This window comes from Pelodiscus sinensis, chromosome 3, assembly GCF_052426305.1.
Source record: "Pelodiscus sinensis isolate ZL-2025 chromosome 3, ASM5242630v1, whole genome shotgun sequence".
NCBI lineage: Eukaryota > Metazoa > Chordata > Testudines > Trionychidae > Pelodiscus > Pelodiscus sinensis.
In genome coordinates this window covers 128,862,982-128,886,080 of record NC_143054.1, presented here as the reverse complement: position 1 = coordinate 128,886,080, position 23,099 = coordinate 128,862,982, and the positions used below count along the sequence as shown (strand labels likewise).

Below are 23,099 nucleotides of genomic sequence, written 5' to 3'. Positions count from 1 at the left end.
GATACTGGTCTATTGCATGCTTTGGATGGCACAAAGCGTTTCTCTTTTATATATGGGAAGTGGTAGGAAATCACCTTATTTCTGTACAGAAATAGTTAAGTTTAAAACTGCAAACATGTACCAACATAGAAGAGTTTTGAATTTTCTGGCCAGTATGACTTTTCCGGTAGATTTTTTGGAATCTGGGTTGTGTATAAGGGGATAAAATTGGCTTTATTTGTCTGGTACCCCCTGTATTCTGCAGCTTACATGTGCTAAAAGTCAGTATTATGTATTTCATTACTGATCATGTTACCAGAAATATCCAGCTCATGTGCTTATCCAAACCACTTACCACATCATTCTAGTTGCCAAGAAATCCCAACTGTCCCCTGCCCACAAGCTAAAATGTCAGCTTCCCCCCACTGATAGTTTTACAAGGCAGCTAGGCATTGTCAATGTAAAATAATCTGTGACACACTGAAAACAGATTTTACTATTGTAAAATATATTTTTTAACCGTGAGTATACTTAATCCTGGCAGTTGTTTACCAACACATATGGAGAATTCTACATCCCTTCAAAATCTTAAACCAAGATTGGTTGTCTTCCTCAGGCTGTAGCTCAACCAGGAGTTGCAGACATAACGCAGCCAATTGTTGGGTAAAATCTATAGCCTGTGTTGTTCAGGAAGTCAGACTAGATGATCGCATGTGGTCTCATCTGGCTTTAATCTATGAAATATGGTATGTGGTTGTATTACACACATTCTCAGATTTTAATTAAAATGGTTTAAAAACACCATTTAAAAATGCTTTTGCTACTGCAGAATGTTCCAAGACAGCTGTAGCAAACGATAGAAACCAGGGATCTAGGCCCAAATTTTACATTCATGTTGCAGGGCCTTGCTTGTAATGAAAACTATGCTGCCCCCCTATTAAGAACTGCAAACACAGGACCACATTCACCTGCAGCATAACCTCCTTGGCTTCAGTGGGGGTGTCCGCAGTCAACGGTGGTAGCTTCGATCATATGAGTTTTTGAACTGTGAGCTTAATTTTGACACTCTTCTTTTACAACTTGAAGAGAACTGCTTGGAGTCAAGGGTGTAAAAATGGGTGAACGTTCAGAAATTGGCCCTTTGGCATGATTCAGATTAAAAGCAAAAACAGGAGGCTGCAGAGATTTGTTGATGATGATAATTAGCAGGCCTACCCAGGACAGTCTAACTTACGGAAGGAAAGAGCGTGCAAGTCCTGTCCTTCCCTTCATGTCATGGTATCTAACCAGCTCAAAACCTCACATGGACTCTTTGCAAAGTACCACATTGTATGAACTCATTGAGATTCTGGCTGCTGTTTACTCCCAACTCAAACTGACTGTTGAAAGACTGTCGGTTACCCCTGTTTTGAGGCCGAGAAGTGGTGTCTGACTAAAACATCTTCCAAAAAGGCGTACAATCTTGATCTGATGATTTCAAGAGATTGAGCCACCACTCCGCCATAGTTCTTACTCCTTTCAGCCATGATTTTCCTGTGATGAGACACAAAACTGCCAGGACCAGAACTGTAGAGCCAGGCCCACTGCTCAATAGAATGAAAAATATGAATTGAATGAGCTTTAATGGAGGCCTCTGAAATGGAGGGAAGTATTTAAAGTTGGGTACTTAAAAGATGCCATTCAGTAAAGCAGACTTGAAACAGGCAAAAAAAATAATTATTTCAGGTTAAAACCCACTACAGGTTGAACCTCTCTAGTCCAGCACCCTCAGGACCTGACCGGTGCCAAACCAGAGAATTTGCTGAGCTACAGGAGGTCAGTACTGCCTAGCAGCATTACCCCCACTGCTTGCTGGGCTCTTAGAAGACTTTAGGGGTAAATTAGAGCTAAATAACAGCACAGAACACTGAGCCAGGACTGGTGGCTGTAAACAAACTTTATGGCAGTGGTTCTCAACCTTTTTTAAACAGCGACCGGCAAACCCATTCACAAACTTTTGGTGGACCAATAAAGTTTTATTTGCATATTGTGTAAATAACAAATCTGCAAATAAAATGTTACCGGTCCGCCAAAAGCCCCAGCCCCCCGATTCGCTGTGAATAGCCGGCTTCAGCTCTGGCAGTCGCCACATGGCAAGTGGCTGCCATAGTTGAAGCCAGCTGTTCGTGGCCGCTCTGGGGGTTGGGGCTGAGGTACACCCTGGGTCCTTGAGCTCCCCAGTGCCAGCCCTAACTCTTAGATCCCCCCACTACCACCCAGCGCCAGCCACTGACCCCAGAGTCCCTTGCATCCAACCTCCCAATCAGTGCAAGCCTCCTGCCCTCAGAACCCACCAGTGTCAGCCCCACTCTGCAACACCCCCCAGTGCCTGCCCCATGCCTCTTAGAAACCCCACCCCTTAGCGCTCCCCAGTACTAGCCCTGCCTCCTGAGCCTTCCACAGTTAGCTTTGCTGCCAGAGCCCCCCCCCATACCAGCCCCATGCCTCTGAGCACCTCACCTCCAGAACTCCCCCAGCACTAGCTCCACCCCCCTTACCTAGCCTTACACTGCCTCCCAGCCACCACCTGAGCATTGCTGCCCAGATAGCAGTGGCTCTAAGGCTACCATGCCAGGCTTCGTGTGGCCCTTTGGCTATGCAGCAAACTGCTCTTCTGCATCTAGGAGGAGACCCTGCCCCTGCCCTGGTTGGCTGAGAGGTGGGGCAGGACACACCTCTCCCAACAGCCATGGTGGAGGGGAAGCGAAGCGTACCCCTGCCACAGCCCGGTTGAGGACTGCTGCAAACTTGGCCACACCCATCATAAGCAGACATCCAGCTAACTAAAATCATGCTGGACCATGGATGATGTTGGACCAGAGTGTGCTGGACCGGAGATTCAATCTGTACTTCTCTCTGTTTATAAAGGTTACCTAGTATCTCCTCTACAGAAGTACCCAGTACAAACTGTCTGGTGTTTAACAGCATCTGCTGTTAATACCTTAAATTACAATCGTGACATGTTGATGGGATGTGGAAATAAACATAATTTCAGGCTAATTCCTTGGCAGCGCTTTTGTAAACTCTTCTCAGTGATGCTGCTGTCTTGAGGATGTCATCACCTTGCAGGAGCCCTGCTGGACTGGAAGGGTGGGGCTGAGTAAAGGTTATGGTGACTGTGCAGCTGGGGGCACGACTCTTAGCATGGGCTGTTATATCCATTCTTGCATGGCTAAAAGTAGCAATGAAGAGACAGTGGTGTTGGCTCTACGGGAATGTGAGAGTCTTTCCTGGGGTGCTAGCCTGCACACTGAAACTTTATTGCTATTCTTAGGCAGCCTACTTAGGTTAAAGCTCTGGCAGCCTCTGCTGCAGTCACATCCCCTATTGCAGCTCAGACATACCCTCGCTACGTCCCAGTGCCTTGGCACTTCTTGTCAGAGCCAAAACAGCCTGTGGATTTTCTTGAGTAGCTCAGACAGTTCATTTCTTTATACCAGCAACCAAGTATGAGTGGTGTTGTGTTCTTCAAGCATTGTGTAGGAAAATAACTGAATATGCTAAAATTCAGTAAAGACAAAGGCAAGATTGTAATAACTGGGTATGTTAAATATTGGTTAATAGAATAGTTGAGTAACCTCAAGAATTCTCATCGGTTAATTAATTATTCGGTAGTGCCTGGGGGTGAGGTCAGCACTTTGGCCTCACTCCTGAGAAGACCCCTGCCAGGTGGGAGCTGGTCCTTGATGGGAGTCAGTTTTAAAACCAGCTCCTCTGTGGACTGGCTGCTTGTCACCCTGTGCTGCTGTCTGATAAAGAATGCACGGTGTTTGCCATCTAAATATACTTACGGATGTTAGCAACATTTCTGAAGAACGACTGTTTGTTGGGGGACTATCAGTTAGTGCTTCCTGGTAACTAGTCTGAGGAAAGGTGAGTACTTTTGGGGGAATGTCAGGCTATGTCTACGCTCGCAGCTTCTTGCGAGAGTAATATGCAAATGAGGCTAAGCGTGGAATATTGCTGAGCCTCATTTGCATACCTAGTGAAGCCACCATTTTTTTCAGAAGAGACTCTTGCGCAAGGAGGAGTGTCTACACTGCCCCTTCTTGTGCAAGAAAACCCCTCTTGCGCAATGCCGTTACACCTATTCTTTTCAGGAAGAACGGCATTGCACAAGAGGATTTTTCTTGCGCAAGAAGGGGCAGCGTAGATGCTCCTTTTTGCGCAAGAGCCTCTTCTGAAAAAAATGGTGGCTCATTAGGTATGCAAATGAGGCCTGGCAATATTCCATGCTTAGCCTCATTTGCATATTACTCATGCAAGAAGCTGTGAGTGTAGGCATAGCCTCAGTGTTTGTTAAATAGAGGTCCCTAACCGTGATTAGACACAGCCAGTGTGTGGTGAGTATTGTGATCGCTTCTGCCAATCCATGTCAGTTTTCACCTTCTGCTGTAGCACACTAGGCATTTACTGCACTCTGCAACTGACATGCCAGTGTGTTGTGGCTCTGTGTGCCTTAAAAGAACTCACTTAGCTTTTGATTGACCTAGGCCATGTTAGGACCTGTTTCCAAATACTAAAAGTGTGACCCATTGACACAGTTATGGCAGCCGGCTGTGAATACATCTAGGATCGGTTCGTAAAAATACTTAATTCTTATATAGCACATTTTCTCCAAACATCCTTTGGAAGGTGAGCAAATTTTTTTGATCTTTTAAGACTGAGCAGGGAAGAGAAGACACTGGGGCCATATTAAGCCTTGTGAGGAGTTGTATTTTGAAGGACAGACTTGCGAGAGGAAGTGGTCCCATGGTGGAAGTTTGTGGGTCAAAAAAGAACACAGACGGCTGAGTCTGTCCAGGGCTTGGGGCCAGAGCCTGGTCCTGGTCACCTCCTTGGTTAGGCCTGGAGGCTGATGGGGTTAGAAAGCCTCTACTGCTCGGTATGCTCGGAAGGGGATACAGGAGCTGTCTCCTTCCACAGGAGAAGAGAGTATGAAGGGAGCCTCTTCCAGTATGTCACACTGCAGTTGGAACCAGCCTCCCACCCCGGATAGATGGGCTCATGCTAGCTCTTCTCAAGCTAACCTACCAGAGATTGCTGTATTGGTGTTGCAGCCTGGCTCAAACCACACAATAGTCACCCTGCAGATTTTTAACATGGTGGTTTGAGCCCTGCCTAGCTTTGAGGTACACCTGCAACAGTTCAGCGCCAGCAGCTGGCTTGGGCTTGGGCTTGGAGCTGTAAAATTGCAATCTAGCTGTTTGGGCTTGAGCTTGAGCCTGAGCTCTGGGACCCCAGGAGGGAGAAAGGGGTCTTGAGCCATGTGTGAAGGATACCAAATATCCCTTGAACTGCCTGCCTCTTTCCCTTTGATTGCTGCTTTTGTTTGCTGTCAGTGGACCAAATACCAGAATGTTTTAACAATTTACAGTAACTGCGTGCCCTATGGAGGTATGGGTTGTGTTTGTCACTAGTAAAATACCAAAAAAAGAGTGTATAGAGTAGGGACTTTGACAGGGCACAATGGTGATTTTAAACACATCACTTTGTCAGTGAATTTGTGCTTCAGTAACTGAAGCTGGTGGTAATAGTGCAGATGCTTGGCTACGTTGGCTAGCTTTGCTTTTTCCTGTGAATGTGTTTACAGATCTTGTTAGTGGAAAGAAACCGGGCATAATTGCCTCTTTTGAAATATTTAATTTAAAAATTCAGTGATAGGCTTACCATGGTTAAGCTTTATAGTGAAATAGGACTGTCTGAATCAAAACTGAAAAGTTTTCTACACTTTTTCTTTAATTTTATGACTTATTTATAAAAAGCTTCCATAATCCATGCAGTTTAGTGAATAAAACTGAAGTAAACGGTCTTCTTCAGTTTGCATGATTATTTTGGTCTTAAGTTTCAGACTAAATTGGGCAGTTGATCGGACGGGGAAGTGGCAGGAACTGGAGTATCCCAGTCCAGCATACCCAGCGTTTGCCTGTGGGTCTGGTTATGTTATCTCCAAAGACATTGTTCAGTGGTTGGCAAGCAACTCTGGAAGACTCAAGACATATCAGGTACTTAATGTTTTGTGGGGGGAGGGGGGAAGTTAGGGTCTCCCACTTTCCCTACTCTTCTCACATTACACCCTTGATCCGGGTATTAACTTGTTAGCTCTAGCTAACTCATAGATTTTGACAGTGAGATATACGATTGGGAGCTCTTAAATTCTAACTCCACCCTTGCACTCTCTCTCTCCTTGAAAGTCACTGCAGCCATATTTGCCTTAGTTTCCTATCCTGTAAAATCCACAATTTTAATACCTAGTTTCCTCAGGGATGGTGGGAGATATTTTTAACAGATAGGGAGAAGAAACAATAGTTCATAGTATAAATAAAGTTAATATTTTGCTTGTTCACTTAATGGTAACTGCATATATGTGGTGGACAAGAGACTTTGATTCAGAATTTCAATTACTTGGTGCATTTCCAAGTAATTATTTCCTAAGGCTAATGTTAGTTTTTAAAATGCATCTGCAGGGTGAAGATGTGAGCATGGGCATTTGGATGGCAGCTATAGGGCCTAAGCGATATCAGGTGAGCAAGTCTCCAGAAATTTTGTTTTTCATGGTAGAGTAGCATGGCTCTTAAACCAGATTGAGCTTCCCTGGGGAAATACAATTTTGCTCATCATGGTGGGCATTCCTGCAGTAGCTATTTTAATTAATGCATACACAAGAGTCTCAGATGGGGATTTTTTTTAATCCACATGAGCACTTCAATATACAAACATTTCAGTCAAATTTTAAGTAATGAGGACAAAATCTTTCTTGGTGTATAGATTATTAGTGGGTGAGGTAAATATTAACCCCACCCACATATACATATTTCAGACCACTATGAAACTATTTGACCCACAGGACTACCTATCAGTCAGGGACTGGCTTGTGCCCTGATGCATCTGCAAGCTTACAGTCCACATTAAAACAAATTGAGGCAATTTATGATGATCTTGTCCCTATGCATATGCAATCCTTTCTCTTACTCCTGCCAAAGGCATGGGCAGCTTGTTCCATAGGTTATCAGTTTTCATTGAGTTGCCTTTCAGTTTCATATCACCTAGTCTTGTACTGAGATGGTAACAAGGAGCATCTAAACTATCTTCTATATACATCCTACAGATCCTCTTTTTTTAAGTGTTCCTGCATCTCATTCCCTATTGATGTAATGGATCTTGAATGGCTAGGTCAGGTTGATAAAATCTTCCCTGTTATCTGGGCCCTTTTCAAAAAATGTCAGTTATTTATAATCCTTACCCCAGAGAGCTTTCCTTGAGCATACCAAGCAGTAATACAGAACAAAAGTTAACTGGGTTAATGTGACATTTTGTACTTTGGAGTATCCTGAGCTGTCATATAAGACAAACAACTTCCTCCTTTGTTCTCAGTAGCTTTACACTAACTCAGTTAAGATAAACCAACCTGGATATACTTTGTTTTCAAACAAAACGTTCACCTGTAGAAACTATCCTCTGCAATCAGAGTCATGTTTTTCATCTTAAGCTACAGTTGTGTCTCTTGCACTCATGTAAGTTTGTAGCAGAGGTCAAGTTTGGAAGTGTTGTACTCTCCAGGCAGAAGAATGGTGCAGCTGAAAATTTCACTCGCACGGTTAAGAGCAAAGCTGAGAGTGGGACTTCAGGTATGCCTAGACAAGGAAACTCTGCCCCTGTTGATACTAGAAGTTTCCCTGTCTACAGAAACTTAGTTTTAATATATAGTGTGTGAAAAATTGTTGTAAGCAAAGCCTAATGAAATCATTGTCTTTAACAGGATAGCCTGTGGCTGTGTGAGAAGACATGTGAAACTGGAATGCTATCATCCCCTCAGTATTCTCCACAGGAACTAACAGAGCTTTGGGAAGTAAAAGAATTGTGCGGCGATCCTTGTAGATGTGAGGAAAGATGATAAAGACTTGTGAGCTACCACAATCAGGACTACTAAGGTGGTGTTTTATAGTTGAAATTGTAATTCATATTTTTGCCCATGCCTTTTGACAAATGGACAGACATTGTCCAGAGTAGCATTTTCTATAGGGTAAGTGTTAGTTTGACAAAACCAGAAGTTTAAGATATTTCCTTTTTTATAAAGGACTTATTGCACATGTGAATTCAAACTAGCCTGTTAAAGATCTAGAGCTCTACTTGTTAAATGTATTATTAGAATCATGAGAGGCCTTGATCTGACCCTGGTACAGAACCACTGCTATTTGTGAGAGTCAGCAGGTGCAAGCAAAGTTAAATTAAATATATGTGCTGGCACAGATTTCACAACCTAAGACTGCAAACTGGGGGAAATAGAGGGGTGTAAATGATACTTGCTCATGGGGGCTTAGGATAGTTAGCTTTTAGAATTTATATTGAGTTTGTGTATTTTTTTTGTAGTGATTTGGATGAGAATGATGCAAAATATCAAACTTTGCTTATACCAAATCTTAAACTAGAGCAAATAATATAACCATATTTAAAGAGATTACATTTTCAGGTAACTATGACTAGCTAGAATAGCTTAAATAAAAGATGTTTGAGCAACATACATACCAATAATATGGAGAATAAACTGCATAGCTCTGCAATATGCTGACAAGTTATTTTGAATAAATCCTCCACTTCAGCAGCTTAGTCTTAACTGTGCTCTTTTTTCTCTAGGACAGATCTGTATCCTATTTACATATCCATAGTTTCTGGAAAAGACACTGATCTAAACTTTCCACACACCATTCTAGGTACCTCTACATATATAGAAGTGTTACATTAACTTAAAGTGCTCCAAAAGAGATTACAAATGAAAATGTCAGAGATGAGATTTTCAGATTACATGTTCTGATTGAGAAAAAGTCTCACTAGTGTAGAACAAAACTTGAAGAAAACCCATATGCTATTTCTTTTAATCAGGGACTTATAAGAACCTTTGAAATTATACGCTTCTAATAAACTCAAGTAAATGAATATATACTATTTTTTTTATTGCAAATATACATGCAGGAGTTAGGAACATTATTTCAAATAGCTCTCCATAAAATCCATGTTTAACATTTAAATATATTAAAGTGTAGATGCTCTCCTGGGGTAGACTTGGACTGATCAGCACTGTGCAACTTTAAAAAAATGTTACCACCGTACTAACATACAGTCTCCATTTTCTATAGAGTAAAACTGTAAGGGCTTTAAATCATTTTCTAGTTCAATTTCTTTGCCTTCCATCTAGAAGAAAAAAAATAATCAGATTTTGATCAGGCTCATTTGAAATACACACTGGAGCAAATCTTTTTTGGGAATTTCCCCCTGGAAATCTTTCAAGCCCAAAGGAGTTGGTTAAGGCCCTAAAAGAGCTTCTGACTTTAGAGTGTGAAATCTATTTCATTCTATATAATATTTTAGAATGCAGTGTACACCTTCAACAGCATAACCAATTACTTTAGCTTTAACTTACTTTAGAACTTTCATAGGACAGTTTCAGTTCTGAACCGGGAATTTTAAGTAGACGATATAGCAATCCTTTGACCTTCTGAACAGTCATAGAATCTGTCAAGAAAAATTAAGTATTTAACACAGAAATGTGGTTATGTACTTGCAGCCTAGCATCTTATACCAGATCAAATGTTTCTTTCTGAATCAATTTCATTGTCTTTCATAGATTAGACTAATAAGTAACTGGTTGTTAATGTGCTACTACCTAAAAGTATTTTCATCCAACATACCAAACTGAGTTATAGCTTCATGATTTATTCTGTTATACATCTTACTCTTTTCTTTGTGCTGGGGAAGTTTTGATCCCCTGGTGCCAAAGAAATGTGTATCATTTGGGAACAATTAATGTATGTTTTAGAACTTAATTACATTAATTAGTTCCAAACAAACTGCTAGTAGTGTTATGAATTAGTTCATAATATAAAGTGACAAGGCATTATTTCTGTAATGGAACTTTGTTTAGTTTGTACAAGAGAGATTTACCATTGTGTGTGTCTGGTACAAAGATATTGGATTTTTTTTTTACAGTTTCTTTGAAGCTTTATCTAAAGGTGCACAACAATGTGTGCTTTTACAGAAAAAAAATCACCTAAAGTACTTAGAAAACTATTTTTCTATTAAGCATTTTTGTAAAAGCTGTATCAGATTTTATGCCATTTGTAATAATAAATGTGGTTTTTATTTTAGAATAAAACTGAGTCAGTCTTTCTTTAGAACAAATTCAAACATCTTTTAATAGATATTTAGTATGCATGTGTTTAAATGTCAAGGGAAGAACTGTTGCCAGCTAGGTGAGTAGAATTCAGACCCTCAAACTGGTTTAAAGTCTTGAGTTCATATAAAGAATCAAGCAGGAAAACACTCCAGTTTAAAACCTTTTCCTCAAAGTCAGATGTCTATTTCTGCAGAATCTCCTTCCATTATAATAATGAAACCCAATTCTAACTTGGAGAATGATTTACTTTAGTGCTCAGAGACTGAAACCCTCCCCTCCTCTCCCCAAATATGGGAATTAATCTAGGCTATATCACTACACAAAGTATATGATTAATTTTTTTTTCATTTTTCACTTCTAGGACGCCATATATGTTAATGGCCTTCCAGCCATCTATCACATTTACCTCTGTACAATTAGCATTTGTTTGTCCGCACCGGAGTCAAACCCAAACTATTTTTTTCAAATGCAGAGGGGCTGCCAGTTATCCAGGCTCTCTCTCTTCTCTCCCCCCCCCCCCCCCGTTTCAAAACTGACAGAGGTATAAGCACGACTCAGTCAATGTCAGTTCATAAGTTGGCATTGAGTGGCCAGGGAAGTCATGTGATGTGTAGGTGTTCGCTAGGACCGAATATAAACTTGTTTTCCATGTAATTGGGTCAAAGTCAGTAATCTCCAGTTTGAAAGGTTCCATAATCTTACTAGTAACTCAACCCAAAACTAGCATCAGCTGGTCTTTCCTGAAGAAAACCACAGGCAGCTGCTTCAGAATGCTGCTGATAGGTGGGAAAGGGAGTATTTAAAAGTATTTTTAAAAGACCACAAAGCATCTGCTGTGGCACCAAAACAAGCAAACATTCATGTTCTTACCTGGTAGTTTCTTCTCTATGGGTTTCTGATCAGGTTTGTCAGGACATTTAATTGTCAAAGCTTTAAAAAAAAATTGAGAGTCAGTCACAATAAGTGTAACTGAAGTTTGAGCAGAATTCCATAATTTCTGCTTAAGCATTAATACAATTTGCATAAATCCTTTGGGCACTTGGCAGGAAATTTTAACTTAAGTGAACATGTCATCCAAGATGTGAAAAAAGAATCACATGTTCCAAAGTCATTCCTCTCCCCCTGAGGGACATGAGGAAAAAAAATAATTTGGGAATGAACAGCCCCAAAAGCTAAAACCCAAACTGCCACCCTCTTAAGCCCCCAATGAAAATGCAGATTTAACAAAGTCTAAATATAGATGCCCTTCTGCCAATCAATTACATGTAAAACCTTGGCAGGTTAGGACTTCCACATACTTTGATTTCTAATGGGCAGGAGGAATCCACTGCTCTGGACAGAAATCCCAAATCATTTTCTGATCAAGTCAGCAAAATGAAGGATACCCATTAGGCACACCTAGGAGGTCAACAAATGCCTTTTATGTCGACCCCTGCGCTGAGCCGACAAACAGCTGATCGGCTCAGCGCCACAGCCATGTAAATTTAAATGAAGCGGCGATTATTTAAGTCACCGCTTCATTTTCCTATGCCTCTGGCGCCAGAGGCATGTAGTCTAGACGTACCCATATATACAACCTCAACTACAGGTTGAATCTCCCTGTGTCCAGCACCCTTGGGACCTGACTGATCCAGCCTGACTAGATGCACAGGGGGCAAGAGGAAGGTAAATTCCTTCTCTGGCAGTGCTCCTGGCCCCAAAGGGTCAGCAAGGAAGGGAGTCACTAGGGAAGTCCGGATTAGAATTTCAGCCTGTACTTTTTTTCCCCTGGGAAGGTATTCATCATGAACTGGAAGGCAATTTTTGAGCACTGTACTTAGTACCTTTGAAGCCAATTTATACACCAAAAAGGAATAAGTACTTTTTTCTTACTGTTCCAGAGGGACTGCTTGGTATGATTTATATTTTAAATGCAAAACATATTTTATTAGTTTCTGGTCTCTTACTTAGTAGCTGATTTTTCAGAAAGAAAGGCTGCTGTTGTTTCAGTTCACCTTCATCAGGAAAACCGTATTCTGTTCATGAAAAACACAAACAACAAACTAGATTAGTGATGAAAAAGTTATAATTTTAGCTGAAATATCTACAGCAATAAGTCATCATATACAAAAACTTCCTTATAATTAGTCTGTGGGACAACATAGGTATCCAGATCATGCAATGAATGTAAAATTCTAATGCCTCTCTCACACTGTTATGCTTCTATAGGGGTAAACACTCCTGCTTTCCACAGTCCAGGAGCTCAGTAGCTGGGCTCCAGTAATTCTATTACAAAATTAATTAGGAAAAAACAACAAATGGGGTCGGGTAGCACTTGATATCATCTACATGTTTTGTTAGTCTATAATGAGCTTTCGTAGGCCTAAAACGGAGAAGATTTTTACCATGGATATTGGGCATTTAAAAAGTCAAGCAGCAGAACTCTTTTCCATTCACACCATTTCTTAGTTGCAGGGAGAGGAGCCCTAGTTCCTCTGTAGCTGTGGCTAGCATGCTCCTGTACTTATAACAATATACATCTGAAAAATGTTATGGACTAATTAAAGAAAACCAAATAGGAAGATAGTGGTAAAGCAGGGCCAAGGAACTGCAGAAATGTCAGGGTTGCAATATAACAGCAAGACAATTCAATGTAATTTAAAAATTACAATTTCAGTCTGAGGAACTGGACTTAAATCTTTTTACAAGCTGAAAAACTGATTGAGAAGGCAGCCTCTCCTGTATTTGATGTAGTTGGATAGAACAGAATTAGGACACTGCCCTTCTATATAGGGACAAAAAGTGGAACAAAGAGCTACTTACTTAATGGGAAATAGAAGAATAAAATTTGTTTGCATATTGAAGGAATCAGAAGACATTTGATTAACTACAGAATCGCCTTGTCTTAAAACAGGGGTGGGAAATCTCAGGCCCAGGGGCTGGATGCAGCCCCCAGCTTGCCTGTATCCAGCCCCTGAGCCCCACCCCAGGGCTGAAGCACACAATCTAGTAGCCTGGGGCCCCTAGCCTCTGGTGTGTAAGGGGAATGTGGGGGAATTGTCTTAGTCAGGGGTCATATCAGTGAGGATTTGTTGGGTTTTAGTTATTTTTCTGTGGGTCAGGGGCTCCCAACCCATAAAAGGTTCCCCATCCTGGTCTTAAAAGAAATTCATCTACTTCCCTCTGGGGCATAGGATCACACCTCTAGCTTGGTGGAGCGCCCCTTTGGCTGAAGTTTCTGGAGACAATTACTAGCAGTCATTAAGAAGGACGGGGCTACAAACGGCACTAGTCTGTTTGCCAGAAATTGGGAATGGGCGACAAGGGACCAACCACTTGATGAATAACCATCCATTCCATTCATTCCCTCTGAAGCACCTGGCATTGGCCACTGTCAGAAGACTGGATACTGGGCTAGATGGACCTTTGGTCTGACACAGTATGTCTGGTTTTATCCAAAGACCCCTAGAAATGGACCAGAATGTCCTGTTAGGCAGGTGGGCTATAAACAGATCCTTAAAAATGGACAAGGCTGACTGCTCAGACAGCACAGGACTGTTTTATGGTGGAAATCAAGGCCCCCAAACAAAAGGACATACTGTACACTAAAAACAAGGAAATCTTCATTTCACCTCCACTGTACTTACTAAGGCAGAGTAAGTGGTACCTAGGATGGGCAGCAAGAAATTCCTCATTTGGTTTGTTTTCATCTGGATTCTGATTTCCACCAGCTGCTATCCAGTCATTGCCAAACTTTTTGCGATAGTCAAGTTCTGCTCCCTTTCTTTCATCAGGAAAGACCTATACTGACAAGTACAAAACACAGTGTCACTAAACTACAATTCCAAACCACCGAAGTTCAGGATCCTTTAAACGTCAAGATTCCTAGATAGTAGTTGTGTATGTGTTCAGCACCTTATAAAACTGCAAAGATTCCAGAAAAAAATCTCAACTCCCACAACTGATTCAAACGCAGTTTATTCAATGATGTTTGTGCCAAGTCTGAAAACAGCATGAGGCATGAAAGCTCAAAGAGCACAATGATTTCTTAATTGTAGAATAAGTCATGGGGTTTTGCAAGTTCTCTATATTTTCAACGTCCCAGAAAAAAAATGGAAGCTACTTTCAATTATTCTGTTTAACTCAAAAGTCCTATGTTGTGGGGAAAAGATCTATTTGTAACAAATAAGACTTAGGATTTTTGAAAAATGTATCCCATGTGTCCTGCTCAAGGTTACAAGAAGTTAATGGCACAGCCAAAAACAGAATCCAGGGTTTCCTGACTCTCCCCGTTTTCAAAGTGAAAGTTTCTAGATACACACATGCACTGATTGAGACACCCTCCCACTGTCCCACATGCTTTTACAGAGACACTTTTTCCAGAGCCCTGTGTGTGATTAGTTGGAAAAAAAAAAAAACAAAAACACACCACATACCTCAGATTTGTTCAGAACCTTCAATTGACCTATTTTGGCAATGATAAGCTGCCTCACTGTCTCTGGATACTTCTCTGTCCTCATCAAAGGGTTATTCTGACACTTAAGTGACTGCAAACATTGTAGCTTGTCAAGATCATTGATGAATGACCACTGGAACAGTAAAAGAGTAATACTGCTAGCCGTAGAACACCATTGTTTGGGATGGAGAAAACAAAAACAAAACCACCACATCACCAACACACTATTGTTAACTAAGTCGAAAATCCTTCCCACACTGAATTCTGCAACTCCTTACCTGCTTTTAAGTTCTTATTCCAGCTTCAATGTAAAATTGTTCTATGACAGTGTGGCACTAATAACTGGGAGACTCATGATTCAGGCTCACACTTAAAACAAATGGACAGTATCACACAGATATTCTGCAGAAATGGTAAATTCATTCATCTCACAGTCCTCCCCTATGACAAGTCAGACACAATGGGAAAGACATACCCTATGCTAGACCAGCGTTTCTCAACCAGTGGTACGAGTACCCTTAGGGCCGTGTTACCAACCCGTCGATCGCAATCGACTGGTGGATCGTGAGGGCTCGACCAGTCGATCGCCAGGCGTTCGGCCCCCAACCTCAAGAAGCCCCGCTACCTACCTCCAGCGACAATGGAGGTAGTGCCGGCTTCCTGCGGATTGGACAGAAATCCTGCAGCTGCGCACCACTTCCGGGGGTTCCGGAAGTGTGCTGGCTGCTCCCCTCCCCCAGGTCTGTGATGTGCTGGGAACTTGTGGGGGGAGGGGCGGAGTCCCCAGAGGAGGTGCACACCACGGCTTCGGAGTCGTCCCCGGGGGAGGCATGTGCCAGGGCTTCCCTCCTCTGCAGGTGGGAGGAGCGGGTGCAGGGGACTCTCTGCCCCCATTGGTGTGCTGTCCCCTGCTGCAGAACCCTGTCCCCTCTCACCTGTCCCTCACTGGCACCCTGTCTCCACCCTGGCACCCTGTCCCCTGCCCCAGCACCCACTAGCACCTTTCCCCAGTACCCTGTCCTCGGCTCCTACCAGCACAGTTGGGGCCACATTAGTGAGGCTTTGGGGGGGGGGGGGGGAGACAGGAGGGGGGGGTTGAAAATTATTTTTTTGCATCTCACTTGTGTGCCCCCAACAGACTTTTCTGTGGGTCAGTGACCCCTGACTCAAAACAGGTTCCCTGCCCTTCTCATCAAGAAAGACAATGCAGAATTTTTTGTGTTTGACATAGTATTTTATTTAAAAATGAAGCCTGGCCAACAAGCCCCCCATCTGGCTGCTGCATCATAACACTTCTGCACGCACGCACACCCCTCATGTACCCCAGCCCAAATTCCTGCACCCTCACATCCACAAGCCTGTGGCTTGCTTAGTACCCCAACACTCCCCAGCCTGGAGCCCCCTCCCCAAGCCAGCATCCCCTTCTCCTCCTCCTCCTGCATCCAGATTTCCTCCCAGAACTTGCACCTCTCACCCCTTCCCACACCCAAATCCCTCATTCCCACCCCAGAGCCCACACATCCTGTCTCAATCCAGTGAGGGTACAGCTAGACTGCAGAAATTTTTCCAAGATTCCAGAGATATCCCAGAAAAACTCTTCCACATCCAGGGAAGTGTTTGTTCTCCTGCTTTTTTTAGTGGAAGAGCAAACATGCTCTTTCAGGAACCCCTGTATTCCTCATTCCACGAGGAATAAGGGGGCTTCCGAAAGAAGGGGTTTTTCTGACATTTGGTCCAGTCTAGACAGGCCAAATGTTGGAAAAACCTCTTCCTACAGAAGAATCGAAAAAGCGGCAGTGTAGAGTGTATAAGGGCGGGGGATAGCAAGTGATGGAGAGGAGGAGAATCGAGAGGGCGGGGCTTCAAGGAAGTGGTGGGGTCTTGGGGGAAGGATAGGGCAGTAGATCTTGGCTTGTTCTGACATTTAAAAAGTGATCTTGAGTGTAAAAAGGTTGGAGACCACTCACTGCCTTAGGGGTACTTGAGAGAAGTCTGGGGGGTACGTCAACAACTGAAGTTTAGTGAGATGGAGAGCGCGACCAGGAACAGGTAACAGGAGAGTTTGGAGAGGGAGTTCTCCAGGTAAAAGAGGAGTAAAAATGGGACCCTTGTGGTAAGTGGCTGTCTGGAGTGTGTGTTTGTGTGTGGGGGAGTTATTTGCAGTGTGCTGAGCTTGTGTTTGTCTGTTTGGTTTGTTTGTTTGTTTGAAGGAGCTTCTAAAAGGTTTGAAATCTAGAAGCCTCTGTTAATTGGCTGAGCCTCAGTCAGGGGGAGGGGCTACCAGAGCTATATAAGCCTGTGACTCAGCGACCAGGGAGAGCGCGACCAGGAACAGGTAACAGGAGAGTTTGGAGAGGGAGTTTAGAGGGCACGAGTGACTTGTGTCCTTCTTTAAAACCTAACTCTTAGAATAATCTATACTCCAGAAGTTTAAAAAGAATCCCAGTTTGTACTTAAACTTATTCATTACAAACATGGAGACAGAAGCCCAGCAGCAGAGTGGGGGCTATCCCGTTTATTGCATCGAGTGTAACATGTATGATTACCTGCCCTGTGGGCGGGTGGCGTATGTGTGCACCCGTTGCAAGGAGCTCCTGACCCTCAGAGACCGAGTTTGGGCTTTGGAGGACAGGGTGGCTGAACTGGAGGAGCTAAGGGAGCTAGAGAGCTATGTTGATGAGACTTTCCGGGACACTGTAGTACTGTCCCACCTCCAGTCTGAGAGCCCCAGTGTTCTTAAGGAGAATGAAAATCTCAAGGGAACAGAGCATTTAATGGGAGCAGAGGGAAACCATCCCGTAGTTGGGACCCTCCTCCCAGAGGATGTTGCGGTATCCTCTTGCACTGAGGATACCTCTGCTAGGGAGGGAATGCCAGCTAGGAAGAGGCAGGTGTTAGTAGTGGGTGATTCGATCATTAGAAACATAGATAGTTGGGTTTGTGATGACCGGGAGAACCGTATGGTCACTTGCCTGCCTGGTGCGAAGGTTGCGGATCTCTCGAGGCATCTAGATAGACTTATGTGTAGTGCTGGGGAGGAGCCGGTGGTCGTGGTACATGTAGGTACCAATGACATAGGGAAGGGTAGGAGAGATGTCCTGGAGGCCAAATTTAGGCTGCTAGGAAAGAGACTGAAATCCAGGACCTCTATGGTGGCGTTCTCGGAAATGCTTCCAGTTCCACGCGCAGGGCCAGATAGGCAGGCAGAGCTTCAGAGTCTCAATGCGTGGATGAGACGATGGTGTAGGGAAGAGGGGTTTAGATTTATCAGGAACTGGGGACACTTTTGGGAGAGGGGGAGCCTATACAGGAAGGATGGGCTCCACCTAAACCAGGGTGGAACCAGACTGCTGGCACTAAACATTAATAAGGCCGTAGAGCAGTTTTTAAACTAAGAGATGGGGGAAAGCCGATTGGTGCAGAGATGCACGTAAATCGGAGAGAGACTTCTCTTAGAGGAGAATCCGTTGATAGAGATTCTCTAAGCTGTAGTCGGAAAGAGGGCAAACCATGGGCCAGAGCTGACAAACAACCGCATAGAAAGGAATCCAATGCATCAGGGAAGGGCAGACAAATAACCAGTGGCAAATTTTTAAAGTGCTTGTACACAAATGCTAGGAGTCTGACTAATAAGATGGGTGAACTAGAGTACCTCGTATTAAATGAGGAGATAGACATAATAGGCATCACTGAAACCTGGTGGAATGAGGAAAATCTGTGGGACACAATCATACCGGGATATAAAATATATAGAAAGGATAGAGCAGGCCGGGTGGGTGGCGGAGTGGCACTGTATGTGAAAAATAATGTAGAATCAAATGAAATAAAAATATTAAGTGAATCAACATGTTCCATAGAATCACTATGGATAGAAATTCCATGCTCCAATAATAAGAAATTAGCAGTAGGGATATATTACCAACCACCTGACCAGGACAGCGATACTGACATAGAAATGCTGAGGGAGATTAGAGAGGCTACCAAAATAGAGAACTCTATAATAATGGGGGATTTTAATTACCCCCATATTGACTGGATACATGTCACCTCAGGAAGAGAAGCGGAGATAAAATTTCTCAATGGCTTAAATGACTGCTTCTTGGAGCAGCTAGTGCAGGAACCCACAAGGGGAGAGGCAATTCTCGATTTAGTCCTGAGTGGAGTACAGGATCAGGTCCAGGATATAACCGTTACAGGACCGCTTGGGAATAGTGACCATAATATAATAACATTCAACATTCCTGTGGTGGGAAGAACACCTCAGCAGTCCAGCACCCTGGCATTTAATTTCAAAAAGGGGAATTACACAAAAATGAGGAGGTTAGTTAAACAGAAATTAAAACGCACAGTGACTAGTGCCAAATCCCTGAAAGCTGCATGGAAACTTTTTAAAGACACCATAATAGAGGCCCAACTTAAATGTATACCCCAAATTAAAAAACATAGCAAGAGGCCTAAAAAAGAGTCACCATGGCTTAACCACCATGTAAAAGAAGCAGTGAGGGACAAAAAGGTATCTTTCAAGAAGTGGAAGTCCAATCCTAGTGAGATAAATAGAAAGGAACATAAACACTGTCAAATCAAGTGTAAACATGTAATAAGAAAAGCAAAAAAAGATTTTGAGGAACAGCTAGCCAAAAACTCAAAAAGAAATAACAAAATGTTTTTTAAGTACATTAGAAGCAGGAAGCCTGCTAAAAAGCCTGTGGGTCCCCTAGATGATCGAGCTATAAAAGGAGCAATCAAGGATGATAAAGCCATTGCAGAGAAACTAAATGATTTCTTTGCTTCAGTCTTCACAGCTGAGGATGTTGGGGAGATTCCTGAATCTGCACCGTCCTTTGTGGGTGATGAATCTGAGGAACTGTCCCGGATTGAAGTGTCATTAGAGGAGGTTTTGGAACAAATAGAAAAACTTAATGTTAACAAATCTCCGGGACCGGATGGCATTCATCCAAGGGTTCTAAAAGAACTTAAATGGGAAATTGCTGAGCTATTATCTGTGGTTTGTAACCTATCCTTTAAATCGGCTTCCGTACCTAATGACTGGAAGGTAGCCAACATGACACCAATATTTAAAAAGGGCTCTAGAGGCAATCCTGGCAATTACAGACCGGTAAGTCTAACTTCAGTACCGGGCAAATTAGTCGAAACAATAGTAAAGAATAAAATTGTGAATCATGTAGAAGAACATAATTTGTTGGACAAAAGTCAACATGGTTTCTGTAAAGGGAAATCCTGTCTTACTAATCTATTAGAGTTCTTTGAAGGGGTTAACAAACATGCGGACAAGGGGGATCCAGTAGATATAGTATACTTGGATTTTCAGAAAGCCTTTGACAAGGTCCCTCACCAAAGGCTCCTGTGTAAATTACATGGCCATGGGATAAGAGGGAAGGTCCTTTCTTGGATTGAGAACTGGCTAAAAGACAGGAAACAAAGGGTAGGAATAAATGGTACATTTTCAGATTGGAGAGGGGTAACTAGTGGTGTACCCCAAGGGTCAGTCCTGGGACCAATCCTTTTCAACTTATTCATAAATGATCTGGAGAAAGGTGTAAGCAGTGACGTAGTAAAGTTTGCAGATGACACCAAACTGTTTAGGATAGTCAAGACAGAAGCAGACTGTGAGGGACTCCAAGAAGATCTCACCAAACTGAGTGATTGGGCAACAAAATGGCAAATGAAATTTAATGTGAATAAGTGTAAAGTAATGCACATCGGGAAAAATAACCCCAACTATACGTACAGTATGATGGGGGCTAATTTGGCTACGACAAATCAGGAAAGAGATCTTGGAGTTATCGTGGACAGTTCTCTGAAAACTTCCACACAGTGTGCAGCGGCGGTCAAAAAGGCAAATAGGATGCTAGGAATTATTAGGAAAGGGATAGAAAATAAGACCCAGAACATCTTACTGCCCCTGTATAAAACTATGGTACGCCCACATCTTGAATACTGTGTACAGATGTGGTCTCCTCACCTCAAAAAAGATATTTTGGCCTTGGAAAGGGTTCAGAAAAGGGCACTAAAATGATTAGGGGTTTGGAACGGGTCCCATATGAGGAGAGGCTAAAGAGACTGGGACTTTTCAGTTTAGAAAAGAGGAGACTGAGGGGGGATATGATAGAGGTCTATAAAATCATGAGTGGTGTGGAGAGGGCTGATAAAGAAAAGTTATTTATTAGTTCCCATAATAGAAGAACTAGAGGACACCAAATGAAATTAATGGGTAGCAGGTTTAAAACTAATAAAAGGAAGAAGTTATTCACACAGCGTGTTGTCAACCTGTGGAACACCTTGCCAGAGGAGGCTGTGAAGGCTAGGACTATAATAGAGTTTAAAGAGAAGCTGGATAAATTCATGGAGGTTAGGTCCATAAAAGGCTATTAGCCAGGGGATAAAATGGTGTCCTTGGCCTCTGTTTGTCAGAGGCTGGAGAGGGATGGCAGGAGACAAATCGCTTGATCATTGTCTTCCGTCAACCCTCTCTGGGGTACCTGGTGCTGGCCACTGTCGGTAGACAGGATACTGGGCTAGATGGACCTTTGGTCTGACCCAGTACGGCCATTCTTATGAATTTGTTTAGTTTTATTATTTTTTTTACTTTTTACACCCAAAAATTTCACCACCTGCCCGGCTACAATTTTGTTTAAACAAATGTGCTTCAACTATAGAAAAAAGTTGTGTATGTCTGAAAAGTAAGTATTGGGGGTACTTTTTTTTTTTTTAAAAGGGTCACGTTATTTAAAAAAAAAAAAGGTTGAGAAACACTGTGCTAGACAATTCCTAGATTCCAAGGACAGAAGGGACCATTGCTATCATCTCATCCAAACGTCTATATAAACACTGACGTTCCTCTACATAATTCCTAAAGCAGATGTTACAAAATCCAGTGTTGATTTTAAAATGGTCAGTGATAGAGAATTCACCATGACCCTCGGTAAATTGTTCCAATGGTTAATTACTTTCAGTAAAAAATTGACATCTTTCAGTATGAATTTGTCTAGCTTCAACTTCTAACCATTGGCTCGTGTTATACACTTTTCTGCTAGACTGAAGAGCCCATTATTAAATATTTGTTTCCCATGTTGATTCTTATAATCATGTCAACCCTTAATCTTCCCTTTCAGATATATTTAAATTGAACACTTTGAGTGTTACCATAGCCATAGTTTTAACCCTTTAATCATTTTCATAGCTGTTTTTTCTGAACCTCCTCTAATTGATCAATATCCTTCTTAAATTGTGCGCACCAGAACTGGACAGAGTATAGCAGCAGTAGCTGTGCCACTGCAAAATAACCTCTCAGTTCATTCCTCTGTTTGTTAATCCAAGTATTGCATTAGCCCTTTTGTCCATAGTGCCACATTGGGAGCTTATGTTCAGCTGATTATCCACCAGAATCGCTAACCTTTTTCCAAGGTCACTTCTTCCCAGGATAGAGTCCCCCCCCATCATTTAAATAACATGCAAGTCCAGCCTACATCCTTTTAGGTTTTCTTCCAGAGCAAAGAAGGGACACTGTCTAGATAAAATTCCATTCTTCCCTTCACCAGTTATATCTGTTACTAATATGACCAGGGCTCGACAAATAATGCAATCTACTCGCCCATGGCGAGTAGATTGCAACCTGGAAGAGCCAGGTTCGGGCGATCTGTGCATGCTTGCGAGCGGCTTGCAAGCAGGGCTTGCCACAGTTTGGCGAGCCCTGAATATGACCAACATAAATTATTAATGCTGAAAAAACATTTTGAAATCTGATAATTTTTCGTCATTTGTTTATTTTTTGCAATTCACTAAAGCCCAACACAGTGAAACTCTAGTTTGCCAATTTCACTTTCAGTCATTCAAACACTAGAAGAATGCTGAGGTGTTTGGATTCCATTCAATGAACGGGAACAGCTTAAAGCCAGAAACATATTTCTCTGCAATTTATTAAACAAAAAATCCCAAGAAAGCATTTCTGTTGAAAGCTGAGTTTTTAAAAATCTAACTAAAGCTAGATGCTGGTCAAAGAATTTTACGTAAGATTTTTTTTTCCATTATATGATACGTGACCAGAGAAAACTGAAAAGCAATTTTACTAATTCGCATTAAGCAAAGTTAAATGAGAAAAAGAATCACCAAAATCTCTCTTACTTGTGATATTTTATTGTCATCTATTGTAAGACGTTGTAATAAAGGAAACATTTTAGTCTTGCATCCTAGGAAAAGAAAAACATATTTAGAAGACATCCGTGAAGATCTAAAATACAGAAATTTAATACAATGTGTACTTTACTTACCAAATACAACATCAGGAAAGCATATAGAAGAAATTCCAGTATTTGAAAGAATTAGTTGTTCTAATCTGAAATTCAGACATTCAAGTAAGTCCGTTAAAAAGATTTTTATAAAAATACTGACGTTTTTACATGATACAACTCCTTTTAAGCCCTTTGACACCACGCCTTGTGATTTAAAAGAACATTG

The 23,099-nt window shown here is 42.2% G+C and overlaps 2 protein-coding genes across 7 annotated transcripts in view; one reads left to right on the top strand and one right to left on the bottom strand.

Annotated features, from left to right (window-relative positions):
* Window positions 1-10,168, top strand: part of B3GALNT2 (beta-1,3-N-acetylgalactosaminyltransferase 2) — a 40,631-nt gene extending 30,463 nt beyond the window's left edge. The window contains exons 10-13 of one of the 5 annotated variants that reach the window (XM_075924794.2): window positions 5,864-6,023; window positions 6,486-6,542; window positions 7,538-7,646; window positions 7,778-7,914. In XM_075924794.2, coding sequence (XP_075780909.1) covers window positions 5,864-6,023; window positions 6,486-6,542; window positions 7,538-7,646; window positions 7,778-7,782 — 331 coding nt within the window. In that variant the 3' untranslated portion in view covers window positions 7,783-7,914. Of the gene's footprint in view, window positions 1-5,863; window positions 6,024-6,485; window positions 6,543-7,537; window positions 7,647-7,777 lie in introns of all 5 variants that reach the window. The other 4 variants (XM_075924793.2, XM_075924791.2, XM_075924795.2 and 1 more) reach the window with 4 other exon arrangements.
* Window positions 8,945-23,099, bottom strand: part of TBCE (tubulin folding cofactor E) — a 53,248-nt gene continuing 39,093 nt past the window's right edge. For both annotated transcript variants that reach the window (XM_075924789.2, XM_075924790.2), the window contains exons 10-17: window positions 22,913-22,977; window positions 22,767-22,831; window positions 14,605-14,757; window positions 13,816-13,969; window positions 12,136-12,204; window positions 11,060-11,119; window positions 9,437-9,528; window positions 8,945-9,207 (exon numbers count right to left, since the gene is read on the bottom strand). In XM_075924789.2, the coding sequence (XP_075780904.2) occupies window positions 9,115-9,207; window positions 9,437-9,528; window positions 11,060-11,119; window positions 12,136-12,204; window positions 13,816-13,969; window positions 14,605-14,757; window positions 22,767-22,831; window positions 22,913-22,977 (751 nt within the window). In that variant the 3' untranslated portion in view covers window positions 8,945-9,114. The remainder of the gene's footprint in view (window positions 9,208-9,436; window positions 9,529-11,059; window positions 11,120-12,135; window positions 12,205-13,815; window positions 13,970-14,604; window positions 14,758-22,766; window positions 22,832-22,912; window positions 22,978-23,099) is intronic.